Source organism: Bombus pyrosoma, linkage group LG1 (assembly GCF_014825855.1).
Source record: "Bombus pyrosoma isolate SC7728 linkage group LG1, ASM1482585v1, whole genome shotgun sequence".
Lineage (NCBI taxonomy): Eukaryota > Metazoa > Arthropoda > Insecta > Hymenoptera > Apidae > Bombus > Bombus pyrosoma.
This window is the reverse complement of record NC_057770.1, coordinates 14,389,204-14,401,744: the sequence shown is the minus strand read 5'-3', so window position 1 is coordinate 14,401,744 and position 12,541 is coordinate 14,389,204. Positions and strand designations below refer to the sequence as shown.

Below are 12,541 nucleotides of genomic sequence, written 5' to 3'. Positions count from 1 at the left end.
ATATAAATTTTTGTTGAGGTTATTAGATGCATAAAGAGAGAAACGCGTGGATAAATTATAAGGTAGAAAAATATATTTTAAATACAGAAGTGAAAAGTACAAGAATGAAATAACAATTTGAGCTGGTCCAGATCCGCACGCTAGCAGTGTTACTCTATAACTGAAAAATCCCGAAGCCAACGTCGCCTGTCGACTGTTTATGGTCTGCCTTCGTCGCAGTCTTTTGTCTATACGCTGTCGATGGATTCGGTGCTTTAGAAAGCTAAAAAGACCAGATGTAGAGTTTTCTTAAAAAGTGGTGACCTTCAACACCCTCCCTAAAACTCTACATCCTTACAAACAATTATCTCCCAATATTTCCCGACTCTTGTTGTAAATATTTGAACCTTGACTTCGTCAATGCCTTCACAAATACATTTGCCAGCCACCTTTCTCTTTTGCATTCAAATTAATTTATTACTAAAAAAAAAAACCCTATGAGAAGGGTAAAAAGATCAGATGTAGAGTTTTCTTAAAAGTGGTGACCTTCAACGCCCTCCCTAAAACTCTACATCCTTACAAACAATTATCTCCCAATATTTTCCGACTCTTGTTGTAAATATTTGAACCTTGACTTCGCCAATGCCTTCACAAATACATTTGCCAGCCAACCTTTCTCTTTTCCATTCAAATTAATTTATTACTAAAAAAAAAAAGACCCTTATGAGAAGGCTAAACAGATCAGATGTAGTTTTCTTAAAAAATGGTGACCTTCAACAATTTTGGTAGAGAATATTATGAAAGAATTTATAAGTACTAGAATAATTTATTTGAGCCTTTAAAGTTATCGTAAGATGGAATTTCCACATATAATTGTAAGTACTAACTACAGCTTAAGTTGAGCAAATTGTGATTATATTTTTGTACATAGATTTATGGATTTCAGATAAATCCATTTTTATCCAAATAAACTATGGCTAGAAAAGATAAAAGTATAGTGTACAAATAAATAAATGTAACGAATTCAATACATATTTACCACTCATTGTCTCTTTATATCTGTAAAGATAAAAACTCCGGAAGTCAACAGTATTCGAGTGATAAATAGCTGTATTCCTATTCTTACTGACAAAATCTTCACTTCCAACGCGTATATCGAACACAAAGTAGATGTAGCATCTCGAGAAAAGAAAAAAAAGTATAAAAGAAGAAGGAGGGAATGGCAGTAAGCTTTATCAAAAGCAAGGTTGCCAGAGGGAAAGAAAGGAGGCTTTCAGAACGTGTTAATGCCTGAGCCGACTGTGTTCACTACTCTAATCGCAAAGTTCGAGTTTTTCACACCGAAGAAAGAAAGATGAGCATGATCGTATCTGGTTATGTTAGGGACGAAATCCTAGAAACGAGATAATAGGACGATAGAACGAAACGTCCGAGAGAAAAGTGTCTCTTATGAAAGATTCGATAAAAAAATTGGAAAAGAGGACAGTCGTGCTAAACACAGGCAAAGAGTGTAGTATACGCCGTAACGAAGAACTCTGGTTAAAAGAAGGCGCACAATTTACTTCGCTCAGAGCAGCACAATTTCGACGTGGTCGTAGCTTCAACAAGCCGTGAACTGAAACTCGCGATTCTTGCTACACCTCTGACACTGTGAATCGAAGTTTTTTCCTGGCGGCTTTAATAAAACGTGCACGCGAAATGATTGTTTTTCCGCAATGTTTTTTCCCTTGTTCAGCTTAAACCGTTCAAACACGATGAAATAATGGCGAAATAAGCTGGTGCACAGGTTAAAAGTACTCAAGGAACTCAACAAAGAGAGTCACTCAACGTTCTTCGTCACTCGACGTCGCTCGACGAACGAGCTTTCCTTTCTATTTGTTTAATAGGATCGACAATGATGTCGATAATTAGGATATAATGTAATTGTAAGAAACGTATTAACAGTGCAATGTGGTGAAAGGTTGTTCGATATTAATCGCAGAAAGGCGGTGCCGTCTGTAAAGGCGAATTATACCTGTGCCACTTCGCGGACGAACAGTGAATTAAGTCCAGCTATAGCCAGACACGAAAAAGGCGTATCCTTCTGGGAAGTCGAAAGCATTGCCAAAGGATGGAAACCCGACCTAGTATAACTACAGTGTCTGAAACCAAGCCAGTTCTACCATCGCTATTCATATGTTCCATTTCTTCTACCCTTTTTCCTCATTTTCTTGCGAATATTTCAGCATGATGCAATAAATACCATGATTTCTTCGGATATTATATGTATCTTTTATTAAAAGAACTTTAGATTATTTAACGTAGTACATATTTCGCAATATCCTCTTACGCGAATCGGTTTAATTAATTCCTTGTAAATAAATTGACACATTGATAAATCTTTTAACCGTGAATTTATTAGAAATGAGTTCCTACTTTTCTTAAGAAAGAAATTTCTAATATATATCTAAACGAATGTTGCCATAACATAGTAGATTCTTTGACAAGTATTCCAGAATTTCCCCCGACTATTGGAAAAATACAATAAAAGTATCAAATTTGAACATAAATAATTCCGTTCACTTATAGAATGTCAGCAAACACGTGAATATTGCGTACAGAAAATTAACCATTAACTACTATGTTGATATGAAAATGCCTGAATGTTCTGACAAGATTCTGAAAATCTCTACATAAAGTAATAAAAATTGGAAAGTGAAAAGATTAAACTTACGAGTTATAATTATAAGGCTTCACCTAATTGAAACGTCTTTTGTTACTTGAAAATGGAGTTATGATTATATTCATTATATTTGAGATACTCTACAGTGACAGTTAAATATTAAGAAATCTCCAAACCTTTCCTTCTGCTTTCCTTCTGCATAAATTTCCTACAGAAACTCATTCTCGTTTCCTACTTCCCATATTCACCCGTTACTACAACCAAAGCTTGGATTACTTTATCGATTACATTGGATTCATATCCAGAAACACACCGTGGCATCGAGGCGAACAAACATGAATGTACGAAGTTCTCAGTGCACTCGTCTCGAACGCTCTCCTCTAACGAGTTTGTCAAGTGATTAGATGAATTAGTCGTCTCAAAAAGCAGTCGTCTTTCTCAGCCGGCAATTACGCGCACAATCGTAAACGGCCCGTCGCAATCATGACCCGCTTGTTAACGGGAGTGGGTACTCTCGGGCCCGTTCTCGCGCTGATAATGGAACTTTTCAATTGAATCCCCCGCGATTATTCCACGTTATCCTGAATGGTTTACGACGACGTGACGCGCGTACAATCCCGGTCGATCGAGCGTCGTATCAAAACCGAAGTTGGAAAAAAAGTAGAAGAAGAAGCCTCATTCCTCTCGTCTGCTAATATTTATTCACGAGAAATTACATTTCCTTCCTCGATAAGGGAATGATCATCTAGTTCTACTCGGAACAACCTTCTCCAGTGGAGTTTCAATCGGTTACCGTGTCCTCGCGATTAAACACAGCTAGAAAATTCTTGATTTTAAATAAAGAACTCGCGAGCCATTTCGTCGACTTTCGATGAGTATTTGAATTTCATTAGACCTGACTTCTAAATTTTGCATACGAGGAATAAACTTTATAAACGACGATTGGGGTAGTAGTTTTAATATAATAATTTTAATAACGTAATATTGTGATGGAGAATTAGAAAGAAAAGTGTGTAAGAGGTGGAAACCGAGGAAAAATTCTTCAAGAGATTAGGGGAATATGAGAAATTAGTGATTCAGATAATTCTAATAATTATGCGAAGTAGATAACAAAGTGCTGTCTTGAAGATTACATTAATGTGCGGATTCTAATTTCTGTTAGATACGCTTCATAGTAGTCCAACCTTTACGGATTTTATTCATCGTAGGAAAGGAAATTTACAGGTCCATATATCTTCATCGCGTTTGTAATTATAGTGAGATAAAAAAAAAAATAATGACTATATTTGATAAATATGATAATGTAATAACAGCGAACTAAATATTGGAATAAAAAGGAATATTGAATATTAGGTACTCTTTCCCAAAACTTGCATGCTTTTCATGTATTTTCTCTTTCCATATAAAACCTTGATGGAGATCTTGCATCTCTCGTTCATACGATAATTTCAAGCTCTTGTTTCATACCTCTAACAGTTATAGATCAAATATTCTTTATGTCCACCTCTATCATTCTAATGGAAACATCATTAACTTACTTTTTCATTTACTCCACATCAGTTCTATAATTTTCATCTAATCTTTGCGATCCTACAACCTGCATCTATGTATAGATACTAATGTGTTGGCAACTAAGTGATTGCGGATTTTGTCATTAGGTGATAATGACAAAATCCGCAATCACTTAGTTGCCTTAAAGGATATAACCTAACAAACACGAAGATGGTATCCCGCTGGGGGTAACCATCCACATGCTATGTATATTTAAGCTATGATATTTTACCAAATGTCCTACTGGACAAATTGTAAAATTTAAATAAACAATAAAAAAAAACTTAGTTGCCAACCCAACAGATGTAAGACATAATCCATTAATTCGCCTTAATTAAAAACAGAACAATTGCTTTCCGCTTCTACCTAATTCAGAACCAGTGACGAATCATCTCGCAAAGTGTATATCCGTCAGTAAATACGTGTATTTTTCCATTTTGATCTGATTCCATTGATGCGAATTTCTGTAAACATTTGTATTGGCTTCAGAAACACTCAGATATTATTAAATAACCTGGCTATGGAAAGTCAGCTTTCGTTCGAAAAAGCTAAACATGTATGTAGTTTGCGCAAATATGCATATGTTTCCAATGCAGAACGGGAATTTTTCAAAATTAGAAAAAACAGGGCTCGCCGACCCTAACGTTAAACGCGTGACATTTCAGTGTTTCTGCTGCTAAAATTGCGATACCTAAACTTGATATCTCATTTTATCTCGATTCATTCGTTCACCTTAACTGAGTATAGAATGTTTTTTCACTTCTATATGATTTACCTCTGTATTTGGTGACATCTAACAATAGAATTTGATTTGTGGCTTCTTTAAACATTAATACTGCAAACTCCATAGAACAAATTATAAACGAGATCATTGAGGAATCAAGAGAGTTGCTTGGATATAGAATTCTAGCCCATTAAATCTATCATTTTTCCTCAGCTTCTACAATGCAACCTTCAATTAATTCCATAGTGTTGAGGTTGATTGATAGAAGAACGAGTGGATGAATTTGTAATAGAAAAATATACTGAAATAAATAAAGATATAAGTATAAGTATGCAGAGAGAATCGGAGAAAGTACCAAGAAGAAAACAAAAGAACATATAATAAACATCGTAAGTCTGCCACGAAATATAAAATGGGTGATTTAGTAGCAATAAAACGTACTCAGTTCGGAACAGGTGCAAAGTTACTACCAAAGTTTTTGGGTCCATACAAAGTAACATCGGTAAAAGGCAAAGACCGTTACGAAGTCATCAAAGTAGGTGAGCAAGAGGGACCGCGGAAAACAAGCTCTGCAGCTGATTATATTAAGCCATGGGTTAAACCATTGGAATTTGAAGAGGGTACTGAAGAAGATGACGATTTTGAGGATAGCGAAGGATAATTGTCATCCATTGAGGTTGTTGGTCGGTGCGGAATACCAAGAAATTAGGAGTACAAGTGAAGTTAGTAATGATGGGCACATCTGAAGGCAGATGTGTTTGTCAGAATGGCCGAAGTTGTGGGATAGTGTGACATCAGGGAAGGACGTGGCGTGAGGGGTAATTGTTTATTAGCGTTGTCAAGATATGTTAATATTGTCAAGGAGTGTTGTGAGCGTTACCAAGGTATGTTAAGGGAAAAATAAGCGTGGTAAATGCTGTCAGAGTTGAATTTATCATGGTCGTGTGAAGATCGTTGCGTTGTCGTGTCGTAAAAGTAGTGAGAAATAAATACGCGAAACGGGATATTGTATTCGTTTTCGTGTAAGTGCAAACGATATTGTAATTATCATACTGTAACCTACAAACTAATTTAATAACATTCCTACAAGTATAATGTATAAGTTTATGCTGATCCAGATCCTCACTCTCATAGTGTTACAACACAATAGAATCTATAGGGAGCACGTTCATATATTTACAGCAAAATGGTATTACCAAAAAAGTTAAATAAATAAAAATCTATTTATTAGTTCCTTTGTTCCTAGATCTTGTAAACCAAAACATAATTTATATTCAAGGGCACAATAATATGAACGTCTCCTTATTTAGAATATTTTTGTTTCACTAAATTCTATTTTCTGCGTAATAGCAGGTCTCCAGGTCACCTCAAGATATTTTTCTTGAAGTAATTACTTCAACACATACTTCGAAATATCTGCTCTCTACGTTACCGTCATAATTCGCTTAACCCACAATACACTGCGCAAAGCCTAATTTATGACATCCTCGAGTGTCTATCGCTTTTCCTTCCAAAGTCCCATACTACAGAAACTGAATGATCGTTTTGAACATTTGAATTTCAGCTTTCTACACATAATCTAAATAAAAGTTCTCGTACCTACTATCTAGAACTAGAAATAAATCCTTTGAGATTTGCCAGTATACATATCTATCTTTATGATTATATTCGTTTTATCCGAAATAACGAGTTTCAGTGATTTTCACAAGTAAATACTGAAATCGATGTTAAAAATAGCCTTAATTCTCCAGGGGATTCGTTTCCAACTTTGTATATAGTATTAGGTTGTCCGAAAAGTTTCTTTCGTTTTATAAGGAAATAATAGACACACAATGTTTTCTGTTTTATATTAGTTTATTGAATTATGCACGAACGTAATAATAGAAACAGAACGAAATGGATCACACCTAATTCAATAAAATAATATAAAACAGAAATTGTTGTTCATCTATTATCGCCTTATGAAACGAAAGAAACTTTTCGGACAACCTAATAGAGATCAGATCGTATTTAGCATTCACCAATAAGCCTAACGAAGAAAACGTATTGTCATCAAGTAATTGAAACTAAATTTTCAGCATTCGTTTATCGACTTTAGTCATTTGAACTACATCACGATTGAAAATTGGTCTTTTGGTTACTGTTTGCTGATAGATTCAAGTCGAAACGTTATATCGTAACGTTTCTAAAGAAAGAAAAATCGAGCACGATATCCGCAACGGAAAGTTTTCTATAGTTTCGGCGAATTTATCAACAAGAAAGGGGAACTGTTCGGAAGGACGAGCATACAGGAAACTGTCTTTTAAAAGTTCCACGGAGTAGGATATAGAGCATAACGTTCGTGGGATAAAGAATATTGAGATTCGCGGATCAACTTCGAAATGGCTTTTTCTGAACACACTGTGGAATTAATCACGAATCTTCTTGGTTTCAAGAGTTGTGCAACTGTCCTTGTATACATAAATCAAATTGATCAGTTCTACTGAGATTGAGATTGTTCGATTTGTGAAAAATTGAAAACTAATCGTCAGACTGAAAATATTTAAGCATTTATCACAATTGCGTATTTCTATGTAATTTTATATTTTTATCAACGTAACTTGAGAAATGGAACCTACATACATAAAAATTTAATTCGTCCATTAAATTTTATAATAGATACCTCAATAGTCATGCTTTTTATATTTTTGTATATTATTTTCTTTGAATTTCTTATAAATACATAAAAATCTACAATCCAATCTTAAGTGTATAATTACATATACACAAATCCACAAATATGTGAAAGGATACAAAAGCGAATTAAAAAGGAAATGTCTTGCAACATCGAACTAATCTAGCAAGAATTTCCAAGTGAGCTATTTGAAATTCCAGCGAAACCGCGAAAGCGAAAGAAACAGCAACGTAATCTTAACCACGTGAAACATAGTTTGGCATCGAAATTTCGACAAATCTGTGGAGAACGAGCGTCTCGCGTGACGCAAGGGTGCATTATTATCACCGGTTAATGTATTAGGAGCGTAGCTAATGGCGGTGATGGCGAGGGCCGCGAAGACAGGGCATCTTCCAAGTGCCTTTTCTTGTTCCGTGCTCGATATTTTGTCCACGTGCTGCGAGCCTGACTTTGTCGAATCGCTACCGACGATAGGTGTCTTTAATCGACGAAAACGTAAGAGGATCGACGCTTAAGCTGGAATTAAGAGTCGAGACGCGTGCTCTTGTCTCGAGTGCAACACGTGACGAGAATTCACGAGTAGTTTCCCTGGTTTCGTACAGTCCTCGCATCATTTTGTATCGGAAAGGGATGTAACGTATACGAATGCTCGCTGGATTGCATGAACATACGGTGTACCCTTGAATACAAGTTTTAGGGCATACGCTGGTTTCGATAAAACTTTAATATTTAGTATTCATCATGAATTTTTATTTATTTTAGTTTGTATTTGTTTTATTTTCATAAAATTTGGTAAGTGAAGTTAATTATATCTTTTCTATGGTACACAGAAGTATTTTTCACATTTTTCCAAATATTTTTAAAGTCGCGACTTCTTTTCATAATAGCTAAATAACCCGTGAGTTAACCATTTTAATTGTACGTTGAAATGGACTTCAAATCACTGTCTTTCATTTATCAAAAAAATTCTTTGTAACTAATACTGATTAATTTGCCTTAGAATCAGACATTTATACATCTAAATCAACGAGGAAAATAAGACACGTACGGTTTTTACATAAATCAGGTTAATTCCACGAAAATAGTTATTTAATTACTCGATGACATCGCGCGAAAAGTCGATAAGCAGTTCTCGTGTCGTATGCAATTAATTCTTGCTTTAAACAGGAAGAAGTTACTATACACAATTTTACTTAACATCGCGTTAGATTGTAATCACATTTCTCTTAAAACTGGAAAAATTTAAGTATTCGTAAAGAGATATGATGAAATAGAAAGTAAGTATCTGACACGTAGAATGCAAATATTAAAAATACTATTACAAACCGCATGTAATTTAAAATTAATCATTTATATCAAATATTGAAGTTGCATTAACAATAAAAAATGTTCTATGATCGTGAGGTAAGGGATTAAAAAATTTTGGGTGTTTTATGTTTAAACGTATCGACGTCATATTTAAGATATCCACGTATTTAAATACCATAAATATATTTAAAAAATATGTAATCCAATTCCCGCCATAATTCGAATTCATCTCAACGATTGAAAAGAAGGAAGATCTTGGTAAAAACTCACCGATTTTTCGTCGTTGCCTGGAAAAGCCCGGCGTAGCAATCATCGCGCAGTTTGCGGAGAAAATTCCAGCGTCTACTATTCTGAAACAAAGATCGTTCTCCTATTAAACGTCAATTAGAAATTAGAAATCGTTGGAATGATCGTCGAATGAAGACAGACGGTCGACTTGTCGCATTTAAAGAAGCATCGAAGCGCAACAGCGACCGTGTGGCTCGTGCCGCTGTGTAAACTTTGGCACGTGTTGCACCGGAACTTCGTAGCGTTTAACGGTCCGATAAAATCTCAATTATAGTCGCTGGCGTGTCCTATGAGCTGTTGGCGATCGTGCACGTCGAGCCACACGGTCAACGAACACACATGAATGCAATATACCGCTTCCGGTCGACTTTATTCCCTTTTGAGCTAAAAAAATTACTTATTCCTAGTCTTCATATTTCCCTACATATCGATAGAGATCGCGTCACTGTAAAATGTTCTACATTGATCAATGCGATATTGATTGTATAGTGTCATAAGTGAGTGAATTTAAGACCTGCCCCTCTGAATCATTTTCGTTTTCCGTTATTATGTGTTTATCTTAAGAAACATTTTTGAAGGTTTCACAATAACGAGAGAAATGTTGTGTAATTTCGTGGAACATATTCGCCAGTCATATAAGATTAAGTGTCGTTCAACGGTAGTTGACTTCTGTCAAGTTTATGTGCCGTTAACTTAGCCTTAGTACCGGTGCTTCCAGATTCCAAATATACGACTGGACGCGCAAGTAGTAGTACGTAAACCTTTGACATGAGCTTCTATTGTTCCCAAGAGTTCAGAATAATAGGTACAAATTATTGGATAAATGCTCTAAGCGCCTCTAAAACTATCAAGAGTCACCAAGATTTAAGTAAGTTATAACATATCTTAGCACTGTATTCACTGTGAATATCAATTCATACGAAACAACACATAATATTACAACTCCTTCGACCATTTCTCTCACATAATATGACAAAAAATTGGAATAATCATCTAAAATATTCCAACTCTTTAGAAATAGTTTAAGACACCCATAATCCTGAGACATACCTATATGCGCCATTCCAATCCTTACACCGACGTCCAGTAGCAGATGTTACGATCGTTCGCGAAGAGACGCGATCGCGAGGAAAACGCGTCAACGAGAGGCGTAAATTCTCGCTACGATTCTGATAATCGACGCCGCGAATCAGTCGTTGCCCTGATTCGATTAGAATAACAGACGTAATTCAAATGATTGTAATACTAAATTAACAGGGTTAATATAAGTTTATATTTTTAACAATATTTAAAATTAGAATTAACACATTACAAATCAGTTAACGATGATCCAATTAATTTGTTACTGTAATTTGACCCAATTTTATGATATTTCTCGATGTATTCGTTTGACTAAGCGACCTCGACTTTATTTCTCTGAACCTCTCGATGCATTCGGTTTGAATCCTCATTTGCCACTGACTGCCCTTCGATTTTGTCCTTTGTGTTCTCTGGGAGACGACCCCCACCACGCTCGAGTTTCGCAACCGTTCGCGGCTATGGTCACGTATGCTACCTTTTTTGTGTAGATAAAATAACGGACCGAAGGCGAATCGATATTTCTAGAACTCGCTGTTTGACGGCAACCATGCGATTATCGCTACTTTGTGTATATCTCGACGGTCATGTAAGACGATCTCTCTGCGACACTGCAGTACCAAGGAAGACGGTTAGGAATACGGTCTATAGTGAGCCTCGGGGCGTAACAGCAGATTTGGCGAATCCAAGTCTAACATTACATACAATTTTAACATGTGCAACACAAATATTTTTTTGCCTTGACTTTTGTTAATTCGTTTTCATTGCACCAATGCATGTAACTCGAAGTCTATAATTTACATCAAATTTTACTAAAAATAACTACTAAAAATAAGAGATATCTCAACAATTTCGAACAGAGATATACAAATATACAGTTTTATACAGAACAAAGAAAGAACAGAAGAAGATTTCGAAATTTGTCTCTGAGAATATATCCTATTCATAGAATAGAAGATAAACATCGATGTAATAGATTATAATATATTGAAATAAAAACATCGTTAACGGTAGTGTAATTAACGTGAGCGGAACTTGATGTAACTCCTGCTAAAATGCAGCAGGCTTATCCATCGATAAAATCTCAATTAGAGGCCGCGACATAGGAAGCAAGGTGTTCGTGAATCGATGCGAAAGCGGCATAATCGTCGGACAGATAGTTGGGGAAAACAAGGTAACAGGCTTGGAAAAGGGCAATTACCCCGCAAGCGCATTGGTTAATGGCACGGCCGTTGCAATTTTCCACAATAAACCAGGGTATCAGACAGGAAATTTAAGCCTTTATGTAAAGATACCACGTTGAATCTGCTCTGAGTTTATCTCGCCAGCGTTCGATGGCCATGGTCCAAGGGGCCATTTTCTTCGTATTCGCCACCGGTGCCTGTTTTCGATAGCGTTCCTAGAATGGTATATGGTTTCGACAGTTGTACCGGAATGTGCGTGTCTAAATGGTGTCTGTATAGTTGCACCTTTATGTTCGCTGGAAATCGACGTGCGAGCAAAATAACGAAAGGAATAGAATTCTATGCAATTGCTTCTTTTTTAATCCTAAATGTTTTTTGCATGAAGAGTGTACTGTTACTCATCATGATAGTTGCAAATTACAATTCTTTATGCGTTTTTTTGTCGTAGATGGGTAACTCTTCATATTTCTTTTTCTGCAGTAAAATGATACGATGAGAGATTTTTCAGTAATGTTTGTGAAGACGAGGTTCTAAAGATTTCCTTGCGTTTGATAATTGTCGAAGTCGCATATTTGGTGACCAAGATAAGTAGACACAACTTTTGGAAAAGATGGAAAAAACTTTTGCAGTGATTATAGCCAGTTTGAGAATCTCGCATGGAAGACGTTATCATATCTGAGAACCATGAATACGTCCCTGCTCTGCTTAAATGACTGGTCTAACAACTGTAACATCTGTACTATGTACATTTTTTCCAATGATTGTCTTAAAGTCGATATTTTCTATAACGAATAAACACGTTAATGCATTAAGTTCGCAGAATTTCTCCGCTTCTGTTGGCTAACTTGCACGCAATAGAATTGTTTATAGCAATCCTGTAGTGGTATTGAACAATAGATACAATTCTCAATCTATAATCCTTAGCCGACTGTACATTAACTAAATTGAAACTCAAACTCTATCTGGTCAAACCATTAGAAACTTTCATTTGTTAACACTTTCACAAAGATGAACTTCTTCACCACATCTGACTACTACCTTCCATGTAAAAAAATCTTTTCAAGCAATACATAAATGAAACAGAATCACCTTAC

The 12,541-nt window shown here is 35.7% G+C and overlaps 1 protein-coding gene across 1 annotated transcript in view; it reads right to left on the bottom strand.

The window, feature by feature from the left end:
- Positions 1-9,218, bottom strand: part of LOC122568142 (chitin-binding domain protein cbd-1-like) — an 80,365-nt gene extending 71,147 nt beyond the window's left edge. The window contains exon 1 of the mRNA XM_043727541.1: positions 9,169-9,218. Coding sequence (XP_043583476.1) covers positions 9,169-9,211 — 43 coding nt within the window. The 5' untranslated portion in view covers positions 9,212-9,218. The remainder of the gene's footprint in view (positions 1-9,168) is intronic.
- Between the last annotated feature and the right edge of the window lie 3,323 nt (positions 9,219-12,541).